This window comes from Ooceraea biroi, chromosome 9 (assembly GCF_003672135.1).
Source record: "Ooceraea biroi isolate clonal line C1 chromosome 9, Obir_v5.4, whole genome shotgun sequence".
Lineage (NCBI taxonomy): Eukaryota > Metazoa > Arthropoda > Insecta > Hymenoptera > Formicidae > Ooceraea > Ooceraea biroi.
The window spans coordinates 12,914,608-12,928,161 of NC_039514.1; the positions used below are offsets into that span (position 1 = coordinate 12,914,608).

The 13,554-nt window shown below is 42.2% G+C and overlaps 1 protein-coding gene across 6 annotated transcripts in view; it reads right to left on the reverse strand.

Annotated features, from left to right (window-relative positions):
* Positions 1-13,064, reverse strand: part of LOC105279564 (cAMP-regulated phosphoprotein 21) — a 30,541-nt gene extending 17,477 nt beyond the window's left edge. For 3 of the 6 annotated variants that reach the window (XR_003407037.1, XM_026972732.1, XM_026972733.1), the window contains exon 1: positions 12,875-13,064. Coding sequence is in view for 4 of the 6 variants with exons in the window: in XM_026972732.1 (XP_026828533.1) it covers positions 12,875-13,049 (175 nt within the window). In the remaining 2 variants the exon portion in view is untranslated. The other 3 variants (XM_026972742.1, XM_026972736.1, XM_026972739.1) reach the window with 3 other exon arrangements.
* Between the last annotated feature and the right edge of the window lie 490 nt (positions 13,065-13,554).

The following is a 13,554-nucleotide window of genomic DNA, read 5'->3' on the forward strand; positions in this document are numbered from 1 at the left end:
TGCGATCAAAAGTTGCTTGTCTACTCTGTAGGGTAAGGGCGACAGTCGTTGGCAGTACTATAGTTATTGGCATACTATTCTAATAACGATAAGAAACTGTTTATTGTTAAAGTTTCAGTCCTTGGAAATTTAACTTAGTTAAATTAAACTGTTTGGCTTATCTTTTTAATGATAACAGTCTTGTCTAATTAGTAATATGATTTTGATATAACAGAAAGTGAAAAGGTATCACGTAAGACATATTTTATAATCGATGTTACTTAACTCTTTGAAGCATAGTGGTATGAAAATTGGCCTACTTTTGTAATGCTTGAACGTACATGGTGGGACGTTATTCATCCCACCTTTAAATCGTGAAATTACTATTATAGAAGCATAAAGGTTTACATTCTGTCTCACTTATTTAATATAGTTATAGACTATAGTCAGATGTCTATCATTTTTGTGCAGTTCGTGGCAGTTGACACGCATTAAGGGGGGAGCCTGCTTTAGAACGCTGAAAATAAGGTATATTTTACGAATTGTTTTTGGAGAAACTATACAGCGGATCATTATAAAACTTTGATGCATTTATTAGTACATGTTTAAAGATGAAAAAAATTATTTTTTGATTTGAATATATCGCTTGTAGAGGTCGTCCTGGAGAAATCTTAGTGCAGCCGCGTCGCCGGCATTGCAAATTGCTGAGCATTCTCCTGCCTCCAAATTTCGTCTAAACTGAAAAATTGAAATATCTTCTCGTTATTTATGAATTCCCATCGTCGATGAACCAAAGAAAGAAGAAAAAAGTTGAAAAGTGCCAAAATGGTGGAGCTTAGAACACAAAAGTACGATTTTTAGGCAAAGTTGTTGAACTTTTTCATGCAAAAGTAATTGTTTAACTTAATGTTTTTATTAATATTAAAGGTTCATCGACGATGGGAATTCATAAATAACGAGAAAATATTTCAATTTTTCAGTTTGGATGAAATTTGGAGGCAGGAGAATGCTCACGAATTTACAATGCCGGCTGCACTAAGATGCCTCCAGGACGACCTCTACAGGCGATATATTCAAATAAAAAAATAATTTTTTTATCTTTAAACATGTACTAATAAATGCATCAAAGTTTTATAATGATCCGCTGTATAGTTTCTCCAAAAAAATTCGTAAAATTATACCTTATTTTCAACGTTCTAAAGCAGGCTCCCCCCTTAATGTAAATGTGCCAACGACTGTCACCTTTACCCTATGCGCTTCCTCATGGTTGCGCGACGTTCTGTCGTCTCTGTGATTCTCGAGATTTGAGTAAACACGCGTGACCATGCGGATTAAGTCACGGAATATATATATTATTCCAATCATCATGATACATTGTGCTCTGGTTTAAAATTGATGCGGCTGTTTACTCCGTGCGAGAATCGTTCAAAGCGACGACAGCTGTGTCTCAGCATTGTCTGCCCAAGGATCGCGTGTACATACGCGCGTCGCGGATGTCGTCACGGACGGTCAGCGCGAGATGAGATGAACGGTCTCTGCTTCGGTTCCAATTTACTCGCTCGCTCGCTCGCTTACTGAAACGCGTCTCGCGCGACGGAGAGAGAAGAGATGTGAACGAAGCATTACGCAGTACGAGTCTGTACGTACTGTACGAGAGATCACGATGGTCGGTGTAACGTGCTTTGATTCACGGTTGTCCAATTAGAGTGCCACGCACTGCCAAGCGCTCTCGTGGCACGTTCCCCCTTTGCGATATATAATACTCGCGCTTGTTCGATAGCGCGCGCGAAAATCCGGAACATGTCCAAATTGTCTCGTCTACGTGATCGCGAAGCCGAAGGGTGGATGATTCACGCGCGACACTCGCGCGAAACGTTCCCCGCAAACGAGACAGCCGAAATAAAGCAAGACGACCCCGAGGCGAGAGTCGGCGATTTAGATAGCTAGTTTCGCCCGGATCACCCGTTATAACAGTTGACCTGAGTACCGACCTAGGTTGCTGAACTCCGTGACCTATATATCGGCAAATAGGTCAGAGAATAAATGACGAAGACGAACGGAGGGGAGCAGGGTTCATCCCTCGCGCGTGCAGAGCCGCTTTTATGGGAACGCGCTTCCGGTTTTATGGAGGACCTCGTTTTCCCAGCCAGTCGTAAATAATCGAGTGAATCCTCGTAAAATGCGTTAAGCGTGATGATCCTGACGTTTCTATCAATTCTGGAATTGAACCGTATTCCGTCGACGGTTTAACGCTCTCGAGCATTCAGGGGCGTAAAATCAGCGAGCAGCTCTTGCTCGCGCCTTCTGCAATGGACTCCCAGCACACCGGTCGACCGCTATTTATAATGAAAATATTTTCGCGACCACCGCCGCCCGTCCACCACCGACTACTGCCCACATGTCCGCCGACAGATATACGTCTCGTCACGCTTTTAGCGCGCCCACAAGCACGTCGATCTCGCGTGACGTCTTTTTTTCCCACCCCTAGCTTATCATCCGAGCTAACGACAGCCTCTCTCATAACTCGTGGATACGCGGCGTCGCTTCAAGTGACATTAAAGCGGAATTATACCGAGTTCTGTAACGCTGGAGAGTTTCAATGGATCACACACCACTGCTCGTTCTGCGAATTTTGTTATGCGAGCGTGTTAGCTTTGTAAGTAAGATCTCAGTCGTTATACCGCGTCGACGTTAGCAGTGCCTTGCGAAAATTATATCGGTTATCGCAGAAATAAACGAGGAGGAGAGTACGTGAATATACCTTCGCTGATAGGCACACAACCTTCTGACGTCTTTACCACCCCTCTATTCCACTTGCCTTTCTCTGCCCTTTCACAGGACTGTTAAGCAGAGTAGAATTATTAACGCAATCTCTTCTCATCGAGCCTTGCGACGAAATCGTTTTTCGTCGGATTTTCCGTAACCGAAATTTTTCTGCTGGCTCTCGATCACCAGGCAGGTGTTTGCGCTCGTCATAAAAATAAATGGTACGATGCGTGCACGATCGTCAGATGTCGACGCGTTATATTTTTATCGCCTGGGCGGAAGTTCGATTTCTCGCTTACACGAGGGATTCGAATTCGACCTGGCGATCTGGCCACCGAGGGAAAAACGATAAGAGACGCGATGGAGCGTCAGCCCTCGTGAAACATATAACTTCGCGGACGATCGCTCGCGAAGAATGTGCCGAAATTGATGGCAAAAAGGCGCGCGGTTTTGCTGGACCACAGCATGCGCGGATCAATACGCGGTCGCACGTCGCTTCATTCTCCGACTGACACAAGTTGCATTCCCTGTCATCACGTGATCTGAACGTTAACAGGAATATATCCAGAACCGTTACTCATGTTCTTGCGCAAACCGCCTACCGTATAAATATTTTATATAAAATCGAATCTCACCTACAATAACATTATTGCGAAGCTCATCAGTAATCTCAACGTTAAATAAATATAAGGAATCGTTTAATCCACGTGATTTCAGATTAAGCTAGCAATTAAAAACCGACAGTTAAAAAACTGCAAATTAACGATGCAACAGAAATATCCGCACTTTTTATAGAATTATTGTGTCAATCGACGCTGAAATTTTTGACAGAGATTAAACGCCGGTCGAAGAAGGTACGATTTAAAGTTTGACGCAAGATGTATCTATAACATGACGTTCCACAGAGTGTTTAACAAATCAGAATGTCTCGAGAAGAAATTCCTTTCGAGATCTTTCAGAAATAAAATGTAATAAAATTTAATGTGAATGAGTATTCATATCTCAGATATCAAGATAATAATTCTTTCCTTCAACGTTCTTGTCTCTTGAATCACGTTAATTAATTAAGTCATAACAAACAACTGTCGACGCTTACATAATTGAACCGTGTTTCTGCAAAGAAAATTTAACGACCAATTGAAAATTTATCGAAGAATCTCGAATATCTTCTACGTGCATTGATTGACAAACGCAATCTCTTGTGAATTTTATTGTTGTTGAAGATTGCTCAAGGAAGATTGAAAAACGTTGGCTTGCATCTCAGATGAGGTGGATAGTCACTCTTGGCCCACGTTCAGGTCTACGTCAAGACGGTCTCTGACGCCAGCATCAATGAAAGAAGAGGACTCTACACGGAGGGGAAAAGAGTAAATCTCCAACAGTCGAGAAGTTATATCTCTCTGTAGGCCTGTCGACCTAAAATATCAGCGCCGCGAGTTAACGTCAAAGTGACTTTCGCAATTTCTTGGCAGCGCGCGCAAAACAATCCTCGGCATACCATAATCGGCATAATCTTGATTCTGAAGATCCAAACGCGCGATTATATGCGATCAAAATAATTTCTGTAATATCTAACAGGACATTAACAAACATTTAAAGGAAGACATTCTCTGTAAGTTTCCTCTCCACAAAAAAATCTCATGTTCTTTAACACCTTTAATTTATCTTTAAAACTAATTTCTTTGTTTCTTACGTTAAACTTCACGCGACGTTTGTACGCATTGTTGGACATCAGATAAACGTTTTCACCAGCAAAGCTCCGTAATTTTTAATGAGAGAATTGTCATTGGTTTCAATGTTCCCCCACAAAAGTTTAACCGTTAGCCATACTTGCAATCAGGTGGAATCCAAGTAGCTTGTAAGTTTCCCTAGTCTTATTTCTTTACATTATTCAGACGTTAGACCGTTTTTCATATTGACCGGAACTGTGCGGAACAACATGCGAATAGGGTATAGAGAGGAGCCGAACACGTGCATCACGCGAATTGAATCGTAAAGATCACTTCACAATCGCAAGAATCTAAGAATTATTCAAGACTTTCCTCACGACAAACACTTCTGCCAAATGCTAAAGTTTGGCCATCAGTTATAAAAAAACGTGACGAAGTATAAAAGCATTTACGCAATATAAATTTCGTCGAGAAATCGAACGACGGAACGACACACGGTATAGCAATTGTGAGAAATTCCTTAAGCATGGAAAATGCAGGCGGCTCGAAGGAACAAAGTGATGCGAGCGGGTGGCAGTACATTGCGCTAGAGTATCGTCTTCCCGCGCAATTATCTTGGAGGTATGCCGATTGCCTCCTAAAATATTTAAACGGAAATACGCGAGAACTGCTACCGGCCGTTGCATCTTATGTTCCAAGAGCAAAGACACCGAGGTCGAGGTAGAACCCGTTATTTCACGAATGCGGAAAAGCTCTCGCAAGTTCTCGCAGGTGAGTGACCTAGCGTGTTCTTTACCTTAAGTGTAGCACCGTGAGAAATGAGCCTATGTGACCAGGAGAATACGCGACAAATGAAACAGATAAAATGTTCTTCAAAGTCAGGGTAGATGGACAGCGATTAAGTGTCCACAAAAAATCATAACAAAAAATTCGTACACCGCATCGTATTCGTACATCGGTGCTAATAGGAACGCATTAATTTTGGATTGCTAAAATGTACATAACTTCAAGAGTCCACGCGATTCGTTCATCGGAACCGCACGTTCGCAATGTCACGACGACGTCGTTGAATTTGCAAGTCTATTGATACGATCACGTATTTCCCACAACTCATAGCTGATCGAAAGTTTGCCTTCCGTGAGCATGCACGCGATGATAAATGCAAAAGCACGTGCACGCGATACAGTTAACGCGAAATCGCGAATCGATCTCCACGATATCCCGCACGGTGACGAGATGTTATAAAGAAAGATCTGACGCGAGATCTGACAAAAAAGTTCCGAAAAATGGTGAAGCTCACATGAGGAAAAGGGTACGTATAAAATATCGCGCCGTTGCTCTTTCCACTCTCAACTCCCCAGGCAAGTGACATTTCACGGGTGACATCCGGCGATCTATCGAACTAGTTCTTTTATCTGCATCGTCAATATAATGAAGAGGTGACGATTTAATCATAATAATATAATAATATATTGTATTCCATATTTATAAAAACTATTGCGCACAAATCGCGGAACGAAACAAGACGAGGAGAAATAATACGTATTTGTTAATTTTCTTTTTACATTTAATTGGAAGGCACAAATCGAAATACTTTCGATTTCTCGAAATCGACACAACAGTGAAAAAAGGTCGAATGTAAATTTCCAAAGTACTAAAACTGCAAATTGCGAGGCAAGCACTCGACAAAATGACGTGTCAAAAATGATATAGGTCATAGGCCGTTCGAAATGTCAGTCCGCCACTTCTGTCCCCACACTAAAAAACTAAATACAAACCGTTAAACCGTACATGTGCGATGACGAACTGTGTTCATATTGATTTATTCGTTGTATCCCTTAGCAAGATAAAAAATATTCTGCCTCGTTTTTTTGGAATTAGTTAATAATGAGTTTATAATCAAATATTGAATTTCTTTTGTTAATTATATCGGATAGCTTACCATTGCTATATGGTTTTATACTTATTGTATTACTTGCACAATCTCGCTTTTTAACAACTAATGTCTAACTTATAGAGGAGAATCCCCTATTATGAGATATGTTCCTAATATGAGATAATGGGGTTTCTGCTAAACTAGTGAGCACCATCTGTTAATTCCACCATAAACTTATTACTCTTGGTGTAAAATGTATTTAGTGAAAAATTCATTGTTCGTTTTTGCGTTTAGCTTTTGCAAGAAAAGTTTGTGAAAGTGTGAACATGTTAAAGGAACTTGAGGTAAGTCTTTAAACCTTGTTTATTATATAATAAAGAAATGGTTGGCAATAAATTCAGTATGCAATGATAGAGTAGAATCGTAGTAACAGGAAAATACGCGATTTGTTGAATTGCTTAATTGCAGAAGTTAGATTTCATGATCGCGGAACCGCTAGGCGTGTGGCTCGTATAATGAGATATTCGGGGTACTCTTAATATGAGATAATTATTGCTCGAATATGAAGAGTATGTAGTGTAATAAAAAGAAAGAAAATACTACTTAAGGTTAAAGAAAAGTTAATACGAATTTATATTACGAATTTTTGTGTATTTAATTTTTATAGAATCTGACTATGGAGGTTAGAGGAACGAGGAAGCGTCGACAGTGGAATCGTGAAGATTTGGCGAAGGCTGTAGCAGCAGTATTTTTATAAAACTATCTAATAAAGTTTTTTAATTGCAATACTGATGTATTTTGCACTTTTAACACCGATTTCTCGAGGTATCTTATATTAGGAGCACACTTTCTCGATCCTGCGTAAAGCTCTTTTTTCAAATTTTTTTAATTTTCAGAAAAAATAATATTTAAATTAGATTTTTCATTTGACCAACCTAAAGCTTATTAAATTCTTTTCAAGATAACGTATTACATTTTAAAATTCTGCCTATAGATTTCCTTACATTCGGCAAAATCGATATGGTATCTCATAATCGGGGACTTTCCTCTATGTTTTTACTGATACCAAAGGGTTGCACTCCCGTTCAATAAAAAAATTAATAAAACTAATGGTGTAATTCGACCCTCGGCGAATGTGACTCAGAGTTCATATCGAGGAAACTCAAAGTTGACCGATACACGTTCCAAGGACCCACCGCACGCGCGTCGGCTTAAATAATAACTATGCTGCTGGCAAAACATGTAAAAAGTTAGTCGATCTTATCGAGGCATTGTACATACTAGCGGCGCAACTTACATTGCATTACATACACAAACGATTATACATCGTTTGTTGCCAACGGAGATACAATATCATCATATTTATATATACTCCGATAAATTTTTCTCAGAAGTACACGGAGACCATGCAGAAAAAGATAACCCGCCACCCTCCCTGATTGTGATTTCGCGTATTTATCTATACGCGGTGACTGATAAATTGCATCCGCCACGCGACGAAATCCCCGCGAGGGGGCGGGGGCGGGGTGGAGGTCGGGGGGCGCAATGATCTAAATTGCCTTCCACGGTAGGGCGAGATATCCCGTGAGATACCTTAATGGCGAGCAAATCATCAGATATCGTCCGACCGGCGGCTGGCGAACTTGACCTTCACCCCGGCCGAGTACCTTCGATCGAATACGTAGGGCGGGAATTCCCTTGAAGGAAGGTTATCGGGGCGCTTGCTGCTTACGGCGAGACGCGTGACGCTGTATTTCCTCACGTGTTACACGTGTGTGGCGTGACGCGCCACACCAACTTGTAGTGGAGGATGAGAGGAAGGAGGAAGATGAAGACGAGAAGGAGAAGCGGTGCAAGGATGTGAGAGCAAGGGTGGAATCGCGTGCGCTTCCCCGAAAAATCGGCGCTTTCCCGACTGCCGAAATCCGTAATTCGTTTCTGACGCAGGCCGCGCGCACCCGACGATCGATCCGACTGCGATTCGGCGAATCCCGTGTCGTGTGAGTCATCTTGCTCGTTCCACCAAGATGACCTTGTTGGAATAAAAGACATCGGCCACGCGCGGATTATCGATGTAATCCGGATGAAGGACGGCGAGAACGATTGACGGGAATTCGCCGAAATTTGCCCACTGATTGCTTGATTAGAAATCACGTGCAGTCGCAGAGAGAAAAAATGAGTTTCCTACGATCGAGCTATGGTGCTGTAATAAATTACGCGTAACAATGTGCCTTAACTCTTTGAAGCACAGGATTTTATAATAAAAAAATTCCTACTGCACAGGAATTGTATTTGTATAAAATGTGACAAAATAGGTTTATTTTAATTATTTGGAATACAAAATTAAACAAAATAATAAAAACAAAAATAATTGATGTCTGTTATCTGTTGAGAGTCTCTGACTATAGTCTCTAATTATATTAAATAAGTGGAACAAAATGTAAACCTTTATGCTTCTAGTAATTTCACAATTTAAAGGTGGTATGAATAACCACCACCATGCACGTTCAAGCACTAAAAAAGTGGGACATTTTTCATACCACTATGCTTCAAAGAATTAAAATATTAAAAATAAAAATCGCGATGTACAACCAGATGTGCTCCAAAACGTGTTCAACAGCTTTTGATAACGTCAAGTTTGTAATTGCACACCTGATTCATATTTCCCTTCTCTGTCCTACATAGTCTCCTATTACAATGATATTGTGTTACTGAATCCTGACTACGATTTTTGTTTTTGCCACCTACATTTACTTCTCGTCGGAAACGGCAAACAAATCGCGTTCATTGAGACGAAGCTATTTTGACTGTGTGTCATAGATATTGTAAAGAAATAGTAAACGGAAAGAATGCACATATATCGCGTAACATCGCGCGGCATAGCGCCGAACGGAAACAGCATTCGTGCACAAGAGTTTCCCAAAATACGTCACTTCAAGGAATTGCAACGAGAGACCGTGCGGTAAGTATTGCAACAACCTGCCACAGAGTAGATAAATGGGTAAATTGAGTTCATCAGAATAAAATAACTTCTACAACTTCTCCCTCATCGCTCTTCTTTCTCCGAGAAGAGTCTTTCGCTCGAAAATACCCTGGAGAGGAATCTCGCCGGTCACTTGCCTCGCGCAATCACGCGGGGATGCGTGACGCGGCGTCTGATCAGGCTCGCGCGTTTACCACTCAAGCAAGATCAACGTGTGCACCAATAGCAGCGCATCGCGGCCGCCTGACCTCACGCTGAGTTATGCCACTTCGCCGCAGCGATCATCCGCACACCGAGCGTCCGCGAAATGCCGGGAACGCGATGCTCCTCCGCGAGGCTCTCGTGCTATCGCAAATGGTCGCATTTAACCCGCCAGAAGGCGAGCGGCGTCGGGGCTCCGAGGAGAACGGGCGGCGCGAATGGTGGGCCGGTGGTTTCGCGAGCGGCTAAAACTATCGATTGCTGATACGCTAAAAAAAGAAATCTCGCCGTCACACTACCGCAACCGCCGCCGCCGCCGGTCACGCCATGTGGCGATAATTCGTCTGATGGGTGATGAGGCGGATTATAGTGGTTATCCCGCGCCGATCAACAAATCGGCAAGAACGTCGTTTCCTTTCTCGAGAAGCCTATGCCGAAAAAACCGCGCGACCGCGGTTGTTATCAGCCGTGCCGCACGATCGCGACCCGCGGGAACGGTCATTGGCGAATGCCTACGTGGTGCATTAACGTGACGCATTTCCGTTTTAACGCGGAGCGAGCGGGGGACGGGGCGGAAGATCGTATAAATACGTACGCCCGCGCGGGGTTCTGCACGCGATACGACGGGGAAAAAAGCCTTGTCCTCCTGCGAAGATACCGCGAGGGCTACGGGGCCCTCAAAAATAAACCCGTGCCTCGCACGTAGCCTTGATCCTCGCGCACGCGACGCCATGCAACACATCCCCGAGGCCGAGGGTGGTATAATGTTGCGGGACGATTTACGGATCTCAAGAGGATTTACGGATTGTGCATTTCCGTCTGACGTGTTTTCGTGTACGCGTAAACGGATCGAAATTCGCGGAAATGTAATACGCGTGTCTCCATTATTATTACTACCATTGTCGAATTGTCGCTTTCATTGCGAATGTTTGTTAGAATCAACCTTTCTTGGACGAAAATGATTTCGGAGTAATTTGGAGCACGGACGATTAAAAATAAGCGAGTTCCAACGCGAAATATAGTTTAACGGAGATTATAAATAATATTCTTGAAGTAAAATAGTTCTCATGACTTTGTTGCAGCGACTTTAAAAAAAATATAGAAAAATAGATGCGGTCAAATCACACTTTTTGAGCACACTTTCGCGCTCATTTAAGAACAATTCTAAATCTACTGGTTTCGGGGCTTTAATCCGCTTGTGATTTTAAGCTTACTCTCTCGAATTGGTTTCGTGATCTCTCTCTCTAACTTTCTCTTTCTCTCTTTTTAACATCAACACAGAGATCGAATAGCCGTATTCGATACTAAACGCGTGTGGAAAATACGGCGATCTAATCCGCTGAGAGACCGCACCCCCGAGATTTGGGTGGCTCCCCCTCCTCCGGAAGCCAACCGATATTGCACTTCCTGTACCTCCTGTGCACCTGCAAGAGCAGTACTTTCTCGAGGGAGAGAACGCGTTCTACACCCCTTACGTGTCTATGGCCGTGATATGTGACGTCGCAGAGGGAGGGTAGCGGCTGGGATGGACGTTGGAGGGGTAAAACCATAAAAGTAGGGCAGTAGTGCGGTAGAGCAATCAATAGAGGTTGGATCATGGTAGGGTAGCTGGTGGAGAGGAGAGGGGACGAGAGAAGGGATAAAACCAGAGTGTAAATTCGGTGACGCGCGTAGACGGTGAGGCAGGGTAGGAGGGAGGCTAACAGGAGGGAGAAATCTTTCTCTCGATCGGATTCATTAAATTTTGCATAGAAATTGTCGTAAAAACCCATGCAGCTTCTGTTTTACAGAAAATTGTGTAAGGGGTTTTTAGTAATTAATACGATCAACAATCCTACTTTATCGGCGTTCGTGACGTTGCGTGCAATTTTAAGTTCGCGCGGTGCGATAACACACCGTTCAATATGCAACATTCGCCAATGGCGACTAAAGATTTAATAGCAACATCTCTGATCGAGAGCCTTTGTGTAGATGGAACAATTATCAAATGTTAGAGCGTGTAGGTGGAACAATTATCAAATGCCAGATCCAAAATTGGGGATATCGTGGAACAGTATGCAACAATGCCGAATTTAACATACATTAATGTATGTTAAATTCGGCATTTTATTAATTTTTCTAATAATTATTAGAAAATATCGTACGTGAGCACAGAAACGACACGTTTCGCTATTAGAAGAGAAAAAGCTGGCGCATTATTAACCGTACAAGCGCAGCGCTGGCTCATAAATATAACAATATCAAACACGAGATACATTGAAAAATTTTGAAGATTGTATGTCACACAGAAAGAAGAAAAATCTCGCAAAAATTGAAGAAACTTTCCAGAGAAAAGAATCTTTAAATTATGCAAAGGATAGCAAAAACTTGCGAACGAAAATCATGTACAATTGTAAAAAGAGGGCTTTAAAATTGTAAAAAGAAAACGATATATTCTCGGATATATTGAAAATATAAATATAAAAAGCTTCTTTGTATTTCTTTAAATGCTCACAATAAATTTTCTCAATGGTATGTTTATGTTTCTTATAACGCTCGTTTTGCACTGCTAGATTTATAAAATTAAGTATAAAACTCCGATAATTCTTTCGGCGACAAAACAATAAAACTATCTTTAATCACTTTAAAATCAGTGAAGCCAATCACAATCGTAGAAAGCCGTCTTCAAATCACAATTTTGCATCACTTTGTAGCTTTTTCGTTTTCCTCCTTCTATTAGCGAGACCTAACGTCATACTTTTATTTAAAATATTAAGCAAAGTGTAAGAAAACGCGGCCAAGAAAGATTAATGCTCGAATGTTTCGAGAACGAGAACAAGTGCAAAATTTCAACGGATCGCTCGGCACCGAAAACAACAATCAAGCGAAGCGATTGCTCGTTCCTTTCTCACGTGTGTCGCGCGCGCGCGCGCGCGCGCGTGTGTGCATGCGTGAATTTACATATACTTACGTATATACCTGTGGTGTCGACGGCACGAGGACAGCGAGGACGACGAAGAAAGACGACAACGAAACAGTGTTGCATACGCACGTGTATGTACGTGCATGTATCACGGAAAGATCATACACGTTTCGTACGCGATAGAGAGGTTATGATGACCTGCCGATATCGGGACGCGACGCGACGAATGTCGATCGTCGGGGGAGGACGATCATTTCTCGACGGTTTGATCTCGTTCAAGATCCGTGCGAGATCAGCAGGTGAAAATTGCCGAAGAGACACCTGGTGGTTCATGCAGAACGGTTCTTGCAACCAGCAGCAGAGTGTTTCCCGGGGACGATCGTAGGAAAAGGAGATGCGAGCTCAAAATACGCAAGGGGGAAGCGAGTGATCGTCCCGTTCTCATGCTCCCTCGATAACGATATCGCGACGTGAAGAGTGCTCGACAACGTACTCACCTAATTCCGAGTATATCCGCACCGCAACTTCACCATCCCGACAATTCTCGTCGCACTCGACGCGCGTATTGTTGTCCCGTGCTTTTTTGAACCGCTCACTAACCGCTCGCGCTCCCTCTCGGCGACTGAACGAACAATCATCACAAACGATCGTAAAAAGCATGATAACTAGCATCTGCTAGCTGGGATGCCCGAAACTGTCGTTAAGGGGATGCTGGAGCTGCTAATGAACTATTTTCTCACTATAGCGATGGTAATTGCAGTTTCGAAGATTCTCTTTATTGCTTGTGCAGAATAAAAAATCCTTTTCCACGAATGAAGTATAGATAGAAAGAAAGTCCGCTCTACAGGACTTTATATTCAAAATGGAAAAAAGTTAAAAACTTGCATTTGTCTTTTCTAACTTTCTTCCATTTTGAATATAAAGTCCTGCAGAGCGGACTTTCTTTCTATCTATACTTTATTTGTGGAAAAGGATTTTTTATTCTGCACAAGCAACAAAGAGAATTTTCGAAACTGCAATTACCATCGCTATAGTGAAAAAATAGTTCACTAGCAACTCCAGCTTCCCCTTAATTCAGTTTCCGCATATGTATTTTATTAGATGCAACTGATGAAATCCAGCAATTAAAAAAATGTAGTAACATTAGAACGATACTTGTAGCATAAAAAATGAAAGT